Source organism: Ciconia boyciana, chromosome 1 (genome assembly GCF_034638445.1).
Source record: "Ciconia boyciana chromosome 1, ASM3463844v1, whole genome shotgun sequence".
Taxonomy (NCBI): domain Eukaryota; kingdom Metazoa; phylum Chordata; class Aves; order Ciconiiformes; family Ciconiidae; genus Ciconia; species Ciconia boyciana.
In genome coordinates this window covers 70,842,257-70,864,300 of record NC_132934.1, presented here as the reverse complement: position 1 = coordinate 70,864,300, position 22,044 = coordinate 70,842,257, and the positions used below count along the sequence as shown (strand labels likewise).

Sequence of the window (22,044 nt, the reverse complement as noted above, 5' to 3'; positions counted from 1 at the left end):
AGAATGGGAACAGAGAGGAAGGGAAGGATAGGGATCACATGTAGAGCTTGAAAGAAAGAGGGGGCTGATTGCTCCCAGTACTTGCCAACATATATTCTTACTGTTTGGGTTGCCTTCAGCTTTGAGCTAGGCAAAAAAAAAAAATTAAAAGCAATTTGTTTGTGAACATACTTTTGAAATCCATAGGAAGCTTTGCTGAGATACCCCATGACATCAGATTGCAGGTACTGCTGGTGTGTTTTTTTAGCGCAAGGTACACCTGTGATATGAATGGGGGAAGGGGCCTGTACCCCCCCACCTGTACATGATAAAGTGCATGTGCCCCATTAGATGGGTCTAACAGGGTGACCAAAGCCCACTTCAAACCCCCCCAGGAACTATATCCTCCTCCTGGTCTCAGGTAAGCAGTTGCATCTTGGGGTGCAAGGAAAGAGAGATCCTGCTTTGTCCCTTTTCAGATCTCCCTATAAAGCTTGTCTTTCAGTGCAATCACTGTGCCTGGGTCACATTTGCTAATGACTTCACAGTTAATTAGCTGAGTCGTGACCACAGTTTGTGTTATCTGTAATTGCCTGACTGTATATTCTGCCACTTCTCTGTCAATCAGCTGTGCACACCCTGTGTTAATTAAGACTGCAAGAATTTCAGAGCAGAAGCCTTTCTCTTCGCTGCATATGTGTAAGGGACTTTGCAGCACAGTTCTAATCATAAAGTTCAACTAATGTATATTTTTCAGCCTAGCTTTGGTTTGGCTTCAGTTTGGCTCCTTCAATTCAAGTTAAGATTTGAATTAAAAAGAGACTTTTTAAAATAATGATTTGGACTGAGTTGCAGTTCAAGAAAAGAACAACAGCTTAAACTAGTTTTGAGTTCACATTCAGTTTAAATCTTCGGTACTGGTTTCTAATTTGTGACTCCAGATAGTACTGGAACACCACTGATTTGAAGTTAAGTACACCTAGAAGCAAAAGAGGAGTTGCTAAGCACTATTTAGCTAATGCAGAGGAGAGAAGCCAAGCAGCAAAGCAACTCAGGTTGCAGCAGAACAGGTTTCACAGTGATAACATCAACCCCTGTCCCCTCCACCAGAAACAGAGAGCATTTTGCTCTGCTCCCCAGCCCTCTCAGGACATGCAGTTCACAGCTCAGTACTAGGACTCAAGGCCTCTAGCCTTATTTCTTAATAGAACAAATTACCATCTGAAGGAAAACAGAGCTATTCATTGTCGCCTTGCAGGAAACATAGAACTTTCCCTCCTCCCCAGTTTTATTTGTAGAAAGGCTTTGAGATAAACTTTCCCAGTTTTCAGCACTCTTTTCTAGCTCCCCATCACCAAAAGGTTCTAGCAATACAGGTTTTCATGAAAAAGAAGCATACAAGTATTTCATCCATTTTTTGTAAGGATGAAATTGATGAGAATTTTGCCCACAGAAGGAATAACAGGAACCTTTGACTGCCAGAACGATAAGACTCTCTTCACTTGCATGCAACTCTCCATGAAAGCAGAGGAAAGTTAGTGCAGCAAAATAAGCCATTTTGAGACATGGAATTTTAATGGTAGTTTAATCTATTGCACACAGTTTAGCGACGTAATGAGGAGCCTATAAACCACACAAGTGCTACAGACTGACATCCACATTTCAGTCATAGTATATGGTTTTAGACACAGCAACGACCATAGCTGGATAGTATAGTACATTCTGTTCTACCAATGGCAACTCAACAGCATCATCTACATCTGACTCTCATTCTTTCTGGTATCCAGTATTATGGCTTTTGGAACAGGATAATAACTATTATCCCACCCCCTCTCCAATTCTGTGGTCAGCAGCTCACTACTCCTAACATATTTAATTGATAAATAATGGGGAGTGGGGATAGGGAAGAGGAAGTCTAGCAAATGAAGTGGAGTTACATAGGCGACTTTTTCCCCCCCAAAAAGAAGTCTTAAGTTATTATCTGTTCACAATGTTCACTAAATGTAGAGGCTCAACTGCCACATTCCCTTCCTCTGCGTAAACAAGGTTTCAGGCAGTTCTGTGTCTTTTGATACTCATACTGCTCTTTATTAAAAGGTGAAGTTGCATTTGCCCTAGTTTATGAGATGCCCGAAATACAGCTTGCAAGCAAACTGCAGAGCACGCTACTCTGTAAGAAAGCTCACAGCTGTTCTCTGCCTTAGAGAGATGATGCGGTCCCGTGGCTTAGACATGGCTTCTATTCCCAGGTCTGCCACTAAGTGATTAAAGATGGAGCTTGAGGTAAAATGTGTTATGACAGCCTAAACCCATGATGACAAAGGCACATTTACAAGAAACAGGGACATGGTTCTGGTTTAAGGAAAAAAAAAAAAGAGGAAGACAAAAACAGGGAAAAAATAATAATCTGATATGGCCATAGCTGCTATCCCAGATGCTGAATCCAGTTCACAAATGGCAGAAAAGTACCTTCAGTCAAAGTGTCTGGTATTGCTCCTGCCCTATTTTCTGATTGCTTTCCCAAAAAATCAGCATCATGTTTGTTAGTTTTGGCCAGAACAAGTCTCCAGATGTCTTCCACGTCCTTCTCTCACACAGACGCTCAGCAGTGTATTAAAGCGCCCTATCCACTGACCATTCAAGATGTGACTCTAAAGCTTGCACAGGTATTTGAAAGACTCGTCAGTCTACCCTTAAACAAAAGCTATACCAGGTGAAATCCCACAAAATCCAGTGGAAAAGGGCTACAAGGAGGTGCTGTTACTCCTCTCCATCTTCTGGAGGTATTTATTGAATTAAGAACAGAGCTGCTCCACAAAACCCCTATAGGCTATGCAAATCGGTTCATGCCATCTCAGTACCAGCCACCTAACAGCTAACAAGTCCAGTATTATCAGGCTGTCACCCTAAGAATTCTCCCTTGCCAGGGGAAATCATCAGCACATGCACTGCAATATCTCCATATCAACATCCAAGAGTCAGCAGTAAGTAAGTGGCAGAGATAAACAAAGGCTCCGCATCTTATTTTCTATGCAATAAAATATACATGGGGTTCTTATTAAATGTGATCAACAGAGGTGGGCCAACCTTCAATCTAAAGACTTTAAAGCTTATGGAGGAGGATTCCTGAAGCCTATCACCAAAGCTGCTTTTCATGGCTTCTCCTTCTAAAAATGCCCATATCAAAATGATGGTACTAAAAACTGAGGTCCTGGGTGATTTCTACATGATTCTTCAAATTCTGTAGCTGCAGCTTGCAGAAGATCTAATAAACAAGTAGGCAAGCAAAAAGGATTATACATCCCCTCTGATAAATTTTTGGCTGTGCCACTGAGTCCCTTGTCACTCCCTGTTAACAAAGCTAAAGGAACAGCACTGCCACGTTGCAAGGATGAGGCAGGGATATATATATTTAGTAAATAATTGACAAGACCTCAGATGCTCTGGTTATGGGGATGTACAAAGCAGCTTGTGTTATAAGAGAGGCACTACAGTGCTAAAAGGAAGGAGTAAAAATAGTCAAAATGGCATTACTATTCCCAACAGAAGGAATCCCTTTCAGCTACCTTTCAAGCAGCCTCCTGTAGCCAAATTTCTTCATGTTTATGCCCTTATGGTTACATCCTTACTTCATCTAATTAAGTACTTAAACTTTAAAGAGCCTGAATTCTAACTAGCAAAGAGATTATCCTATTTTAAAAGTCTTAATTTTAAACCCCTTCTGCAACTCTCTTTATCCTGCCCTGCAGAAGAATTTAAAGGCACTACAGAAGTGGGTCATGAACGTGCAACCCATCCCCTGTAAAGGCTGACAGTTCAGATTATAATAGGTTACATTTACAGAAGCATCTTTCATAGCAAAAGTGTTTTACAAACTATAGACACACACATCTCTAGCAAAATGCAGTTTACTGCTTGAGTAAAAGGTGGCAGCCTACAAAACCATGCACTCCAGTGGGACAAGGAGACATTTTAGCTAAGAACACTCAATGTTTCCCATAAAAATGGCACATTCTTTACCTCAGAGCAGTGAAGACTTCAACATTTACCATATGTAATCCAAATAAAGGCAACATTCAGAATATTTTTATTGAAAACAATTGTCTTGAATACAAATGGCCCAATTTACAATATGTTGGGTAGCTGCCGGATGTCGATAGAAAATGAACACATGCTGTAAATTCAGTGCTTGGTAATTAGGAAAATGTGCATGTTTCCCAAGTCTGCTTCTCTGTAGGCAGGACTAAAGGGCAACATTATGTCATTTCCCTTTGCGCAGGACTCCCTATTGACTTCCATAAAGAATTTGGCTTAAAAATTGATGACAGGGTACAGCCCAAGTTGAGGGAAGAACAACCAATAAATAAAGGAAGACGGGTTGGTGTCAGAAAAGTCATTCCTAGTCACCAAAACATCTTACCAATATTTTCTTCCAGCAGTATAATGAGGACAGGACAGATGGTCTCTGCTCTCAGTTATACCAATCCCTTAAATCCAGAGTAATAGCTAAATGTGCACAACTACTGAAAACAGGATTCAGACTGAAATGAGTGAAAGCAAGCCTTAAACACTGAATGCAATATAACATGGAACAGCTATGAAGGTGTGACACAGCCTGTTAAATGGGACCTCTGAGTTTAACTGGGGGCTAGCTCTTTCCTCCTAGATCTATCCTGCTTTAAAACATATTCTTTAATAATTGTTTCTGTTTCAGAATTCTTCTGTTATCAGCAAGCATTGACAAGAGTTCAGAAGCTTTCATCAGCCAAACTGCATGGTTTTTGATCTTTGCTCCACTTCTGTGCATTTGTGCCTTTATCTCCTCAAAGCAAGATATCATATCCAGCAAAACCATGCAGCCAACAGACTGAGAAGTCACATTCCCTCCAAAGGCAGCGTAACCACAAGCACGCAAGACCTATAATGATATCAAAGTCAGTACATCAGGATCTCATTGTAAGTATGATGTGAGCACGATAGGTGAAATAAGGATGGAGCCAGCGAAGCAACGGGGAAACAGATGAAGAAAGTTAGACTTTTAAGATGTGAGTCACCAAAACAACACCTTCAAGCACTTCTCTTTTCTCAAACAGTGTCAGAGCTGGTGACACAGTTAAAGTCTTTCATTGTCTTCATGGTTAATTAGGTACTGTATTAGTCCATCTGACAATAATCAGTAAATGAAAAATTAGATTACAGGCCCGTTGAATATGCCTAAACATTTCTGGTTTGCCTTGAAGATATATTTTCTTCATTCAGTTTATGTATATCCTGTACATATATTCAGGACTAACAAAACATGATGAGATTTTCATTACTTAGTAGGGGTTTTCTCATATTAAATTAATGACCAATATATTCCTTCTCTTTAGAATATTGAAGTGACTCATCTATTCCATGAAAAAATTGGGTGAGAAATAAGACAATAGCCCTGAAGGAACTTATGCAACCCTCCAGTATAAGAAGATGATTACATGCTAATGAGATAAAAGACTCACTAGGTTGTACGAGAGAAAAAGGGGGGGGGAAATTAAACCTTTTGCTTAAACAAATTCATCTTGTGGCATGCCAGTACAGACAGCCCCTCCAGCCATCATAACTCACTGGTTTGAAAAGGTCATTAGTACTCTATCCCATTTTGTTGGGAGAATGAAAAGCCAAATTCATGGGCATGACATGAAAATTTGCCCTTGGTATTGCTGTGGGATGACCTGAACCCTGAAGCCCTACTGAGGAGTTTATTAGGGGCATTTTTTACAAAATATCAGCCCAGCATATGCACACATATTCTGTACATGGTATTCACAACCACATCCTGCAGCCCCAGTGAGCACAGCAATAGCATCAATACAAAATACACAGCACTTAATGCACTGCTTTTTTCCCCTCTTTCTACAGTTCCCTACCCAACTATGTCTTTCTCCTCCTTCTCAGAGCAGGCTGAACATGTGGCACCAGACACATGATGCCTGCTCTCACAAAGTAAGCTGCAGTGGGAAGCACTTTGTTATCCATGTCGCTGACCTTCAGAGGAATACCCCACTGTGCAAGCTGGACCATAAAAGGAATCCATGTGTAGCCAGTGTTTAGAAAAGCCATCTCCTTGTCTTTCCCAGCTACGGAGCTGCCTTATTAAGACACTGAAGTAACAGCCACTGGAGAATCTCAGGAATGTTCTGAGCAACAGCACCCAGAAAAAGCTCGTCATTTTGTATGGGCTGAAGATGAACTTGAAAAAGCTGCGAGTTCTGTTCAGCTTAGCAGTTGCAGGCTAGTAAAAGAAATCTCTTCTAAAGAAACTACAGTCATGCTATTCCTGTGGAAATATACATGATTTTTTTTTTCCTTTCAATCCAGTCATAAAAGTTTTTTGCATAGGGAAAAGGTAGAAAAGCAGACTGGATGCTGAGAACTTCATCTCAAGGGATGGCATGATGTGCCATACAAATGCAATGGTATAATCATCTCATGAGGGGGCATAAGGACAAAAATCATCTGCACATGGATAATCAGAAGGGCTTTCCTCTCCAGTCTCCACTGTGCTCTGGTCCTCTCCCAAGATGATAAGCACTAAGTGGGAGGAATGGAGATGGTCTTTTGTGGTCGGTGACTTTAGCAACTGTAAGCATTTTTGTGAAAATCTGATAGCTAGTTTTTGCTGAAAAAATTCTGAATTCACATGAAGGCCACAAACAAATTTATGAGGTATCTTTTTTTTCCACCAAAAGGTCCATTTCACTAAAAGCCATTTATACCAACTCCTTCCTTTTCTGTGTTCAAAAATATAGATGGAAAAAGTTTTATTCTTTATATTAAGGAGGCATTCTGCTCTGCGGCCGGCTTCACCCCTATATCTTTCTCACCTCTGTATTATAACAATGCCTTTCAGAAATGCCCAGGATTGATACATAGAGTATCTGATTTTCTCCTTATCACTAGAGGGCTGGCAATTTTATAAATGAAACCAGCTTGCTCCTGTAAGCACTGTCTGCTTGCTGAAGTCAGAAATTTGCTCACCATACACACACACCCCCCAACCCAAAAAGATATATTTCTGAGCATTAAGCTATTACACATAGGAACCCCTCTTGTGGTAAGAAGCTGTAAGTCTTGTGAACAAGCGTATATGTTCTCAGTCAGTCCTGCAGTGCTTTTCTCACTTTAAAAGTGATGTTGCTCAGATTTTTCTTTCTAGTCTCTCTCTCTCTATTCATCTTTGCAGGATACTCCTTTGAAACAGCTAGCTACAAGAGTCCAAGCCATTGCAGGAATCCAGCTGCCAGGACTAGGAATTGCTGTATCCATTTGTTGACTCCACAGTGGCTTGCAGGGGGTCCCTGAGCTCTCCATATCTTGATCAGTAGCAGTTGGTGGATGTGCGTAACATCTGATTCACCCATCTAATACCAGCCTTCCCCTGATCTGTACCTGACTTCATACAACACAGCAACATTAAGGGATTGGAGGTAGGTCAGTGTCTGAGATTCCCTGTCTACCATCACCTGTGCCACCCAACTCTCCACAGAGCCACGTTAAGAGCAGAAACAAGCAGCTGTAAAAAGAGGCAGGATTTGCATGGAAAATGAAGATCAACAGAGATTCCTCGTCTGGGAGTCCACCACCAATGCACCTCACCACAGTCACAAAGACATTGTCTGTACACAGAAGTTGCAGAAGTCTACCTCAAACCTGGTTTGAAACCAAGTGCATTAAATCCATGCAAACCTACTAGTCCAAATGTAAACAGGCTTACCGTCCCACACTGTTTAACAATAAGATACCTCCCTTGCAAGAGGCTCAGCTGACAAGCAGTAAATCGAGTCATGGTAATTTGATTACTTTCCACTGTGTGCACTTAATTGACTTAAAAATTTACCATGACATACATCAGGTTTAAATCATACAAAAAGGGCTCAAAAAGAAGGCAGCGCTTGTTCAAGTGAATCAGTTTAAACACCAGTAGACAAGATGTTGTCTTGTGTTGTTGGAAGAGGGAAGTACTGGTATGGGGAAGTAATTTAACAAAACCTTTGAAGAAGCCCTCTTTTGAGTACCAATTTTCAGCACCTCTCTTATGGCCTCAGCACAAGAACAGAGTCTGCCTAGAAGATAACCTCTTGCTAGAGCAGTCCTTGTTGTTGGCTTAAATAATGTCCACATTGAAAATGGGTCACGAGCTACCTTAAAGGAAACAGGCATGTTTTCAGCAAATACCAGGAAAAAAAAAAAAAAAATTAAAAAACCCAACAAAAGGACCGTCACAACTAGCTGTTGAGTTACAGCCTTCCCTTGATTTTCTATGTCAGCATGACAAACTTGCTGGACTTTTCTCAACAGACTATCCAGCGAAGGCTATTAATAAGCAACTTTATTCAGTCCAACCAACAGGTTTTGACAGAAAGGGGAGAAAAATAACATCTATTTCTATTTTCTTAATGTCAACCAAGATGAGGCTAAACTTTAACTGTCAAATACACCACCCACTGGTTTATACTTTCCAATAAACGAAAAGAAAAGCATCCTGCTTACTTTTCCACTTCCCATCACCCTCGCTGTTCCCCAGGAAGAGAAGGGCTCAGCTGCAAGGCTGACACAACTACTGCTCTTGCTAATCGTAGCTGTATCACTTCTGTTAACCCGACCCTCTGGTCACACTGCATGCTAGCATCCTCGGGGGCTGGCCTGTCACCAGACTTCTTTTCTAAGGAGAAGTTGCCCACTGACCTTATTTCTGGGCAGGAATATTTCTTGAGCTGTGCACGGATGAATTAAGTTGCCCGAGAAGCACAGCCACCTGATGTCTCCCTTCATTCTGTGAAAGACCTTGATCACACAAGGACAATCAGCTGGCAAGGAGGATTTTCTTTGTTTAGCACAAGATAATAAGTAGGTTATGATGAGAGAAATAAAGCTGCTTATAAACATTTATTTTCAGTAATTAAAGCTTTGTTTAAAGGCACAAAGCCAAAAATGCAGGAGCTAATTGACCAAATGAGATGCTTCTGCAAGTTGGAATCAGTTTGGAGTTTCATTTGCAAATCACATTTTTCCTCTATAGTTCTTTGAACTGAGCCATGAAAGGGTAACTTTGCCCAGGCTGTCAGCAATTTGATAGCGTTTACATACTATGCTTATTTGTGTGTAAAACTTGTTAGCATTTGACTTCATTTAATCTATTATCCCTGCAAACAAATTGGCCTCAGTTTTTTAAAGGGAAATCGAATCTTCTGATTATCTGGTTTAATTTCAGATATTAGATCATAAAGATAATAATAAAATGCAAATTCACACTGAGAAGCAGATGCTCCTAGAAATCCACTGGCTAAACTCATTTTCATGTCACTCCTTAAAGACTCTCACAGTAGGGTAATAAGTGCAACTTCTGTCATGCCTAATAACTTCTACCATTCTAAGCCCAGAATGCCCTGAAGAATAGTGACACAATTAAGCAACAAGTTCAACAATGTTCTTATTCACTAAAAAGAAGCTATTGCAATGTAACAGCTAAGAGATCATACCCATCCAAGTCTGGAAATTTGCAGTTTTAGAGGCTGCTTTAGTTACTCTCTTCTATTTAGAGCAAAAGAGCAAATTAAACACCACCAATGCTCTCCTTCCGCGGCAGCTTCTACTCAGCACCTCCTCCAGACACAATGTTGTGTCACCACGTGCGCAGGGCAGTTCACACCTCAGCAGCTGGGCTCAGGACCCCCAGCCCAAGTCCAGCCTCAGATGCACTACCCATAAGTAGCTGCTCAGCCTCGGGAGCCAGGGTGTGGGTGCTGTGGCAGGGAGGCAGCGCAGGGCAGCCCTGCTCACTTTGCTCCCACCTTCCCTCTTAGGCAACAGCAAGGAGGGCTGCAGTAGCAATCAACCTGCGAGGCAGGGGCTGTGAGAAGTAACCAGCTCTCTGAGCAGCACTTGATGACCCTCTGCCCAAAAAAGCATCAAGACTCCGTATTGCCCATCTCAGCAGGCAGGCTGGACCACCAGGATGTATGCCATCAGCCACTTGCAACAAGCACATGCAGGCTATATAATATATTATTGCTGGTGAATATATCAATGCACAATGTATTTGCCTGAAAATATTTTTCTGAACCTTTCTTAAGATACGGGGATATTGAACCATCAGCTTCTTTTGTATGGGAACAACGCAGTATTCCTTTTACTTTTCTTTAAACTAAATGAAATTTGTTGTGGAGCATTACTATTAATAATAAGGCCCTTTTTAATCAAGAGAAGGGGATTAACGTAGAATTTTCAGCCAACTCATTTGTAAGCATACACATTTGTGTGATGAGGTATGCACAATCCTATGGCCTGAGAAGGCTTTATACAATGAACTAAATTAGCCCTGCCTCTTGTGCTAGTTTTGGATATCAGGCACGTGGGAAGTGAGTAAGCATCTGAGAGCTCAATCATATACTTACTGTTTAGAAAGAAATACAGATCAACTGTTTTTATTTATGAAGAGAGACTGGGTTAGGAATCTAATAAGACTTAGCAATGGTTCATGCATGTTTTTCTGACAACTGACACTTGCTGTCCAGATCAATGAAGATGGGGGATTGCCCTGCCTAAGAAAGAGTCTGACAAAAGTAGACCCAGGGACCAAGAACCAAACCTCCTTTACTCTGGGTTGTTTTAGGACAGTGTCTTTGGTCTCTGCCATACTGAGTTTATTGAAGGTAACCTACATGAAGGGATGATGTAGTCCTTGCCAAGGGACAGAAAATGCTGCTGGGGAAACTGAGGTGCCGTGTCTGCCTCCAAGGGACATACATACCTATAGTTCACAGGCACCACACTGCTCCGCTGTGGCTGTTACAGGGAGTGTGAAGGCTCTGTGCCTTCATAAGCCTTAGGCCAATGTTCAGTTAACGCAGCTCTTTGCATTTCAAGTTTCTGAAGTCTTTTGTATGAGAAAATTCTGATGGCAGATATGATTTACACTGTTTGAAGGTACAATGACAGATGCACAGAGCTGCAAGAGCTCTGCAGGCTACCCTAGCTTAATTGACTGCATACTGCCAATTTGCACATAAGATGTTAAAGAGATGTTATTTTTCAACATAAACGTGACAGAACAGCCATTGACACTTATTTGTACTATACCAGCTACCTTCCTACAGCCTCATGATTTTCTTTGTGCAGTGCCTATGCTTCAGTATAATTCTGAAAATCATGATAAAATAACATGTTGTATTACTCCTCATATGGTGCCCTTTTAAATATGCATGCTACAATTGTCAATGACAAGCACCAAAAGCTGTGCCTCCATGGCCATATTTATTAGGCATTTCAATAAGATCAGTTCATCAAGGACTTCGGTCTAGTTAAAGCTAATAAAAATACAGCAAGAAACAAAAGGGCAGACTTCCCTTTGGCAGTAGGTGGGTTACCTGATTATAGGCTTGGAGGGGGTGCTTTTCACCCAAGAATTTCCCAAACTCTTTGGAGCTTCCAAAGCAAACCTGCCACTCTGTTGAAAGAGGTGAAAGATGGGCATTTTGCCAGCTGAGTGCTGGATTTGGGCTGTCCTCCTAAAAGCTTGGCTAGTACAGTAGATGTAGTACAGAGATTACAGAATTACCTTAACATCCATGTGGGATTAATATCTGAAATACTAAGGAGCTGATTTTGTTGTCTGCTTAGGAATTGCAGTGGGGTTAGCTCAGTAAAGTTTATATTCTGTATGTCTAGCTATTTAGAAGAACAAAACTTCTTTTATAAAACATTTCTCCATAAGGACTTTAAAGAAAACATAATCTGCAAAACACACAATGGCTGTAAAATTAAGTGGTAGCTTCTACTCAGCTGTGCGTGTGTTTGGTTATTTCCTCCAGGGCATCTGAAATGCTACAATAGCAAAGATTTGTCTAGTATCCACCCTCACTTGAGAGTGACAGCAGCAGGGTGTGCTTTAATGAGCCCCTGTGTCATGCTTTTTCTGTCTGGGTTAACAATGAGCTCCAAGAACTGCAGGAACAGTGATCAATGCAATGTGAGGGGCCAAACTCACCTTGACAATCCAAATATGTCCTGTCAGTCCTGGAATTCAAGGTAGCTGTGAAGACAGGTTAACAGCTGGAGCATTTTGCCTCGATTTGTTCTCAACCCTCATGCACTTCTAATCTTATTTATTCATTGTCTTAATATTTAACTCCTGGGCAGAAGAAGTCATATCTTAGCTCTACCAGAAGGTGAGTATTTTATGGAAAGACAAGCAGAAACCCTCAAAGTATTTGGAACTTCAGGATATATGAAGTTCTTGGAGAGATAAAACCACTGTAGCTCTTGTTTTAGTAGCAAAAGAGGCTTGGACCAGACAAGGGCACAGCCCTCAAGAGGACAGAGTCCGAACATTTTTGGAAGTACTGTTCTGAAATAAATCATGAACATTGGGAAATGACATGTTAGGCATATGCAGCCAGCTTCTCTTATTTTTAAACATGCACTCCTTGAAAACTTGTATTAAGATCATATTTTTCATTCCGTTACACAAGCCTGAATCAAAGCATGGTCTCTGAAAACTCTTAATAAAAATGTAACCAGACATTTAGGAACAAGACATGGGCAAGTCCTAGTGTTTCAAGAAGTAGGGGATAATTAAAAAGGAACCATCTATGTTCATTCCTAAACTCTCAACACTGTTTAACATTTGTCACTAATGTACACTCTATACCAGAGATAACCCCACTGCAGGAATGAGAAGCAGTTTCAAAAGCTATTTGTGGTCATTCAATGTTGATCTAACATGAACGCTCACCCTCACTGTCTTGGAGAGGAGAATGGAAATTGTCCACTTTCTGTGGCTGACAAGGATGACCTTTCCTTGCTCTCCAGAAGCATTAAGATGCTGTGGCAACAAACATGTCCTGTCGTACTCATCCAGAAGATAAGCAATGTGCTTCTCATTAAGTCCTGCAAAGATGTACCCTGTCGGATCCTGCTGGTTTTACCTTCTTAACTTGGTGAATCAGCCCTTTGTATGTTTACCTGAGCTACACCAGCCTCAATGGGAGCACTAGAACAGTAAAAGGCATGTTAAATGCCTTGCTAGTTCTGTACTTACCTTCACAGGTCTGGACTGAAATTCACTTGACTTCTTTTTCTGTTGTACCAAGATAAGTTTTGGGATTAACCATGTGTCCCCTTTTAACTGAAGTTACATTGAGCAAGTTACCACCGCAGGAGACTTTCAGCCTGCTGTAGACTGCTGCCATCCCCAGCTTGCAAGCTGGGTTATTTCTATGAGCATTCTTCAGCCTACGTCCATGAACATGAACCACACTGCCTTATAAAACTGTTTAAATGAGAGGCTGGAGGGAGTTTGTGATTGAACTGTTGGATGCTCTTTTAAAAAAAAAGAATCCTACTGATCTTACTGAAAAAGAAACCTACTGCCTTTAGTAATGAATGCTATCAGGAACCATAAAGCTTAATAGCAGTGTTTTTCTGTACATCCTACCCACATACCTTTTTAGGCTATGTTTAGTAATATCTGATTGGTCTGCAAGAAGATGAGCCCTTTAGTCAGGACAGCTATGGCTCCTGTCAGGAGATCCTACACAGCAGTATCGTGGTTTTAGACAGTCTTTTTAGTGACTTGTGATTTGATGCTAGATAGCCACTTCTCTTTGCTGTATTTTTACAACAGGATGACCAATACCTCTCCTTCCCATGAAACGACCTGCAATCCCTTAGGGAAGAGCATTACGCAGGGCAAGGCTGTGGTTCAGATTCAAAGTTAAGCTTCAGCTAAATGGAGACCAGTCTGACAATGACCATAAGACCTTCCTGAAGTCTGCAGTAGTGATGGTATGGCAATGAAGCAAATTGGATCAGCTTCCTCATATAATTTTTAAAAGAGCCCCAACACCAGGGAGAGGTGAAAATACATTGCTGGGGCAACGGCAAGTCAGCCAGTCATAAAATTGTGGCTTAAGTACTAAATAGATTAACCTGAGAGCTATTCTTTAGAGAGTTCAAGGGGCCAACTTTTGCTCTCAATTATACTGAAGTCAAGAAAGTAGGTCTATTGTCACTTCAAGAAGTATTTCACCTCAATTTTTCACTGCAACTGCATGCAGCTGTGACAGACCAAAGTGCATCAGCAAGATTTCATTCACAAAGCACTACCTCTCCAGACACACACACCCTACCCAGCCCCAGGCTAAATTCTTCCAGTGTCAGTTACATCAAAATGATGAAACCTGATGGTTTTGTTCAAAATAACATCTTTTACTGCCTAGGAAGAGCCACAAAGCAGCAGGTAGCATTTGTTTTTTTCCCTTGTTGAAATAAGTCAATCCCCTGTGCTTCAATTACATATGGGATTTTTCCCATCAGTTAAGCGCAACCCATTTCTGTGACAGCCCCGATACTCCAGCACAGTATGTACCCTGCGGCTGGGAAGGCAAAGTGTTCATCCAGCTCCTTCGAGGTTGCCACTGAGACTGTCTCATAAATCCTCTGGCTGGAATAACTCAGGTAGGGCTTAATCCAAAGCCCACTGAAATCGGTGGAAAGCTTCCCACTGACTTCAGCCAGCTCTGGACCAGGACCTCAGGGCTTTATACCACCACCGTCCCAGGCGCAGGGCTCCCTCTGCCTCTGAGGAGCAGGATAAAGCCTTGGCTTTGCCGCAGAGCAGTTAGAGACATAACACATCCCATCACCCAAATGGCTGGTAGGGTCCTATTTTCCCTCACCTTGCACCTGATCAGTACAAACCACATGCAAAATGCTAGCAGTCGGGCACAGTTAATGCTGCCACACTTTGTCCTGGGTTTCCCAGCCTATGCCTGGAAAGCCTTGTTCCCCCATGAGGTACAAGAGCTGCTGGGTCCCCGCCAGCCTGAGCATGTGCAATAAAACTGACAGCCTGGGAGAAAGCTGGACGAAGCCCCACATGCCTGCTGTTGGCCGCATGCCCCCTAGACAGGTCTGCGCTGCTGCTCCAAACATGCTGAATAGGCCTCCAGAGATCCCAGACAAATACAAATAGTCAAAAAATTCTGGCTGGACAAAATTTCTGGGTGGGTGCAGCGAGCCTGTGTGGGGATATGTGGGATACCTTGAAATGATAAGAGCTTAAAATGCCAAAAACACTCTAGCTTTCTGAGTTGGTGGCAATCTATATCTAAGTTGCCATGGCATGAACTACTAGCCAAAGCACATGCCGGGGTGAACCACGCTGTTGGTCATTAAAAGACAAAGCCAGCCTCTCCTCAGGATCAATCCTAAGCGTATCAACCCAGAATGCCAGGGCTACGCAGCACAACAAAACATCATTTCCAACAGCTTTCTAACGGAAAAAACCCCAAAACACAAAGCCTAATATCAGCCCTCAAGGATCGAACTTGCAGTAAGCATCTCCAAAGATTAGACATAAGTGGCTGGACATCGGTGGCTCCAGCATGACAGACACTTGGGAAGCTGACGGCACATGTATCCTGACCAGTCCCCACACAGCCTGTGGCCCCTGGGGAAGATACAATAAGGTGAATTCACTCCCTCTTGGGCATGTGGTGCATGAGTGCATCATGCCACAAGGCATCTTCATCCCTTGATCTCTCTTGGGCACGGGCATCAGACTGGGAAGACAGGCTTCCCGTGTGCCTTTATCCCAGGAAGTAGCAAAATGCGTCACTGCGGCTGGCTGAGTTACAAATACTGCTGTTTGAGTTACAAATACTGCTATTTGATATGGCTGCTTGCACTTCTGGGTTTACTGTTCAACTCAGAGAAGCCTAAACAGTGTCTGGGAGACCTAGCAAACATGTTACAGACTACACATAATCATCTGTCTGTCCATCTCCCAGCGGAAATACTTATAACCAGTGGCGGTTTCCCCATAGCAAGGCTACAGCCCACTGATGGCAGAGTGCAGGGAAATGCCCTGTGCCCGAACAGCAGGTACCAGTGCTCAGAGCTGATGGAGCGTTTTCAGCCTCCATGCTGCTCTTTAGGACCACACGATTCACTTGGTAAAACACCTGAAAGTGTTCAGACAGATGGAGGTCTGGCAAGCAGATTGCTGTGGCTTAAGAGGTGTACACGAACACGTTGTAGTCATATTTTTAAACGTGAAGATGATCCCCCAAATCCCTAAAAATCTGAATTTGCCAAAAACAATCCAGCGTGATGTATTCATTTGTTAATAACTGCCCAAATGCTGCTGCCCTTAGCTCGACGTGAGCGGTGCAATGCAACGGGGGCGGATGCTCAGCTCCTCCCTGGTGTTGCCCCTGCTGGGGCAGGTTTTGGGAGGTCCCGGCTCCCAGAGTCGCATCTGAACTTGAGAATCAGGCTCTGTTATTGTTAAGGCAAACCAAAAATAAAAAGGCCAGACTAAATTATTTTTAAGACCTCAAGATTTTTAAAGCAGTCTTGTGACTTTTAAGGGGTCTGACTCATGGTACTTGGATGCTTGAAGTTGGCAGCAGTGGAGGGAATACAGCAAAACTTAGCGTACGGCAATTTATTGCTAAAAGCTTTCAAATGTGTGGGAAAGGGCCCAGAGCTCTTCTGCAGCAATTCAGCAGAAAACAGGGACGCGGGCCCAAGCCCTCCTCTGGCCGGGCTGCCACCGAGCTCTCCTCCCCCACAAAGGTTACCACACAAAACCCCAGCAAAGCTGCCCCAGATGTAGCAAAAACACTTCCCAAAAGCAGGCGTGGGTGGGTGGGTGGGGAGGAGGCTGTTTCCAGCGTCAGCAGCCATCGCTCTCTGGCCCAACCGCTTGGCTTCCCCATCACGCAGGGCCAGGGGCAGGTATCGCCATCGGCTTGCAGGGCTCCCCAGGGAGGGCTCCGTCGAGGGACGCCGGACACTGGCTGCAGCTTTTGCCTCTCCAGGGCTCTGGTTTCCCCATGCACGATCAGGGACCAGAGCTGGGCCCATGCATAAAACTGCAGGCCACACGGTGACTTATGGATACACCGGAAGTCCTGGATTTCAGCTTCCATGGTAGCGAGGGCAGAGCCCCTTATCCCCAGTGCCCTGCGGCTGTCACTGCCTCCGCAAGCCAGCCACGCCACATCGCTGATGCCCAGACCACCCCACAGCCTCTGCGCGAGAGCTTGGATGCCTTCACAGGGAAGTTCAAGTGGCATTTTTCCGTAGCAGAAAACACCTCCCAAACTGCACCTCACAGCATCCTCCACAGGCCACCCAGGGCCTCTGTTAGCAAGAAACCTTAAAGTCTCAGCCTTTCCTTAAAAAGATTTTCTTAAAGCAGAAGTACACTAGAAGTATATAAATACCCTGCACTATACTGTGCACTAGCACGGGCTCTGCAATCCCTCCCATGCTGCCCAACAAAAACATATTGCCCCAGGCCTGGGGGGAAACCTTCTGGAACAAGAAAGCAGTTTAGTGCCACGGCACATTTGCTCCGCTGCCTTTGGGGAGGTCACCAACCAGGTGACAGCTGCATTTTGCAAAGGGAAGCTGCCGCCTCATTTCCCTTCGGCCACCACGCTTCACGTGAGTTTGTTTATCTGCAGGCAACGCTGCTGCTTTCCAGAGCTCACGGGTTCAGCTTATAGCCTGAGGAGAGCTCACATACCCAGTTCTGCATGGCAACACTTCTTTCAGAAAGACAGGCGGCTATTGCATCTCGTCCACCTGGGGTTTCCCCCCCAGGTGTCATCAGCTTCCATCAGAGAGTCTTGCTTATGTAGCAGGGCCTTATTAAAAAGCTCAAAGCAGGCATACAAAAGATATTTGGTACTGCATTCTGCTGACTTCTATTTAAAACTGCTCTGAAAATGTATTTTCTTCTTCAGCATTCAGAACCCGAAACACCATGGTTTTGTCAGTGCATGAGAAAGACCACAAATGAAAATGAGGTCCATATTCAAAAGTAAATACAAAAATGAGAACAAAAATAAGAAAACAACCTAAGTTCCATTTTTTTAAATCACTGCAGTGTTAATAAACTAAATCAAATCTTTATATGAGAGAAGACATTACAAAAATAAATGGAGCCTGACTTTCTCCCTGTTTACTCCAGTGTATATCATGGGAAATTCCATTAAAGCAAATGGAACTGTACAGGTGTAAAATGGGGTTAGTTAATGAAATGTCATTCCCAGTATTTTCATTCTGCTTCTTTCATAAATTGACATCATTGTGCCTACATCAAGTTCTATTCTCATTTGCACCAAAGTAAATCTGTAATAACTGATAGCAAATGCTGCCCTTGCTGCCCACAGAAAGTGGCTGTAAACGAATAAAAAGTGACAGGCAGTACAAATACAACAGCAATTGCACAGTAATGGCAGACAATTCACAGATATGCTACACTACATATACCAAGTGTATCTCAGCTTTCAGTGGATATCTTAAAATTTTAGCTCTATGTCTGAAAAGACAAACACAATCCCTTCTGCACAGCACTTACTCACATGGCATCTGAGCATGAGTTTTCCTATCAATAATTTCATGCGGCCATAGTCCACCTTCACTGTTTACATTTATCCATATAACAAAATAACTAGAAGCCAGGGCATTTACAACAGCCTAAAAGAATTAGACACCAGACATCCCTGACTTCCAGCCTCTTCCACAATACCAACTAAAGCTATTTTACGGCACATAGCATTAGCAAGGACTCTTTGGTTAGCTATAGCATACTTTGGAATTTAAGACAGAAATCCTCAAAGCCACTGCTAATCAAAGGCAAGCCACCGGCACCATTTTCCATACATAATACCTCACCTCTCTGCTTCAAGGCGCATTTCCTCACGCTTTTGCCTCCTGAGTTCTCTGCGGCGTTCAAAGTCATCCATGGTGGGTGTTCAAGCGTTCAGAGCTCTGGAAAGATCCAAATCTAAAAGGGAGATGACCACTTAGATGAGAGAGAAAACACAATGGATGCATTTAACGAACTGAGTCCATTTAGTTTTGTTTTGCTTTCTTAACTTCGCTGTAACTATTTTCTTTTTCCATCAAAAAATTTAACTTCCTCAGTATTGTTGAGATAAACAAGATTAATGAAATGCCTTGTAGGATAAACATAGCCCATGCCTGCGTTTAGTTTCCTAGTCAAAATTAAATCAACATGCTTTAAGTAAGGACTGTATACATCTGTTAGCCACAGACTAGCTATTTGTAACGTCACAGGTCTTTTCTACAAACAAAAGCAACAATTCAGCACAATTTTAACTTTAAGCTTCCAATTTTTACTGGAAGCAGTAAAAATGCTGCACAAGACATTTCTTATTTTCTTTAGTTGCACGTATATTTAAAAGTTTTGCAAAAGTTAGTCCTCATCTCTCCGTTCCCACCCCCACTTCAAAAAAAAGGGAAAAGAAAGGGAAAAGAAGAAAAGAGAAAATGGGAAAAGAAAGGGACAAGAAGAAAAGAGAAAATGAGAAAAGAGAGGGACAAAAAGAGAAAATGAAAAGATAAAATAGGAGAAAAGGAAAAGAGAAAAGAAGAGAGAAGGAAAAGAGGAAAGAAAAGAGAAGGAAAAGAGGAAAGAAGGAAAATAAGCCGCAGCTTTTAAATACCACCCAGGAGGAGCCAAACTATGTATAAATCCTGCTCAAAGAACCAAAAGTAGCAATTTTTTTTTTTTGTAGTTTAATCCACGCGTTTTCCCCGTGCCCTACCTTCTTCTTTATGATTTAGTCCATGAAATATTTTCCCCTTTACAGTTCTTCATATACAAAGCCTTTCCAGCCTTGGTTTATATCCCATCAAGCCGAGTATTACAGAATTCCCCTGCAGCCCCCAAACCAAAAATGACTACCAGAAAAGGGAAAGCTGTTCTCTTTTTGTCCCTGCTTTGTTTACAGAGCTGTCAGTGGTTAGTTAAACTCTGCCTGGAATCTGGCATTTAAGGCCTGCTCTAAGATTGCTTCCTGTGCAGGGCTGGAGGCCTCAGCTTCCTCTGCAACCCTAGCCTAGGCGCTGCACTCAGAGGATTTCCACCCCCCCACGTCCCGTCCCCCCCCCAAAAAAAAAAAAAACAACGTTTTCCAGTCCGTTAGCACAAGACCGGCCATTTAATCCACAGAGAAAGCCAGCGTGCAGATGCAGACTAAAATTTTCAAAGGTGGGTTATGAACTGCTTGCAGTTTAAGGGAAACAAAGCCAAGGTGCATTTGTAAATTATTTGAAGTGCTCTGTTTGCAGATGTAGATCTGCCTTGAGGCTTTATATTCCTGCCCGCCGGTGCAGCATCCAAGCGCCCTCCCCATAAAATCACTGGCAGTAGTAAAGCCTCTCATGACTTAAGGGAATCCGTGGCTTTTTCTGCCCCTTTTTTGGATTAAAACACTGCTGAGGGCAGGGGTTTTGTGAAGGTTATTTTATTAGTTTACTTTTCCTGGGGGTGTTTTTCTTTCTGATTTGTTCCTGGATTGGGGAATTTAAAATTTTGTTGTTGTTGTTGTGACTTCCTTCATGTTTGGCTGGCTGGGGTTGTTTTGTGGAGGTTCAAAGGTACCTCCCTTTCCCTCCTTAGCCCGACAAGCCTCTCACGCTGGTGACTGAAGTGGGGTACCAGAACAGACCCATCCTGCACTGTTGTAGGACCCCCGTTCTGTGAGAGCTGGTAGAAATTTTAGGACCCACAGGAAGCACAGAAAAGGGCTAGAGTAGTAAAAAGGACAATACCGGGCTTCTTCATGAAAGAAACCATGACCAGTTCCTAGCCTCTCCCTCCCTCCTTTCCTCCCTCCCTCATCCCTAGCAGCAGGAGGCAGGAACAGTGCGAAGAGAAACAGCTTCAGGATTTCCAGGAGAAGTCAAGTAACACAGCGCAGAACAAGGAGGCCAATGAGATATCATGGCCCAGTGCCTAGCAGTCAGGTTGAACCCAGCAACTGGGGATACTCCTGCTTGGTTCTACCTCTGATTTACTTTGTGGCCTTAGGGACTGAGCCTTAGTCAATTTTGTGCCTCTCAGTCCTTTTGTTATCTCCACCAATTGCAAATTCTTCTCACTGTGCATTTGCAGAAGGCTAAAGCACAACCAGGCCCTGGGTTTGGTCCCAGCCACTAGCTGTAACTAACGTCAGTACTGAAAAAGCCATATCCTACAAACAGGAATGTGTGCTGCAGAGAAGGGCTGAGCGAAGACGATAAAGGGAAATTCTTTCTGAACCTTTCCTACAGAGGGATGGTAAAGGGAAGGCTTCCAAGTCTGACTATACAAAGGTTTTCTACACGCATGCAGCTGGACCTCTGACTTCTGACCTGTCCTCACTGCAGGATCAGGTGGTAACACAAGACCTAAGTTATTCTGTCATTGCCCTCTTTTTTTTTTTTAAATACTCCCACAAAAAGGATCAAATGTCTAATTAAAGCTTGACATAAACTGAGACTCCAAGCAGTTTTGTGAGTTGTACCCCATTAATCCAAATGTCCCATTTTCCCATCTGTCTCCACTTTAGTTGTCCCAAAGCCCTGGTGTGGAGATGTGGACCTTTCAAATGTTGGTAAAGGACTGGTCAGTGAGAAGCACGAAGAATATTTTCCTCCAGCTGGCTACACGCCATGACATCCACTGTATCCCTAAGACTACCATTGCCCTTTCTTTCTACCTCCTCCACCTGAGAAGTGAAAACAGAACCTCTTCATTGCCCCTTTTGCAGCCGAGAGCAACTCAGCAAGCAACACTCATTGTCTAAGTGTGACTTGTTTAACCTGGCACCCATGAAATGCAGGTATGACAAGACTTCTACTGCACCATCTGGGAGAATTAGAGTTCCTTAATCTATCTTCAGTCAAAACAAATAAATCTGTTTTCTGTTAAAATCTGTTGGAAAACTTTTGGAAATTATTTTCCCCACTCCCTTTTTAATTCTGCATTAGAAGCATTGAATGCCACTCAGGTCTTTCAGAAACAGGTGTAACTTCATTGAAGTCAAAAGGTGGAGTTCAATGGATTGATTTGTCCTTTGTCACACCTCATGCATGCTCTTTCTTTAATCTGAGATGTTGGATATCACTGGCAATCATATATTACCAATAGTAAAGCTTACATTTAAAGAGGCTCTTCTTTCCTCCATAAATTAGTTTTTAACATTCCTTTCATGTAAA

The 22,044-nt window shown here is 42.8% G+C and overlaps 1 protein-coding gene across 4 annotated transcripts in view; it reads right to left on the bottom strand.

Annotated features, from left to right (window-relative positions):
* CALD1 (caldesmon 1) overlaps positions 1 to 22,044 on the bottom strand; it is a 196,246-nt gene that overhangs the window by 78,276 nt on the left and 95,926 nt on the right. For all 4 annotated transcript variants that reach the window (XM_072874135.1, XM_072874111.1, XM_072874126.1 and 1 more), the window contains one exon: positions 18,712 to 18,823. In XM_072874135.1, coding sequence (XP_072730236.1) covers positions 18,712 to 18,782 — 71 coding nt within the window. In that variant the 5' untranslated portion in view covers positions 18,783 to 18,823. The remainder of the gene's footprint in view (positions 1 to 18,711; positions 18,824 to 22,044) is intronic.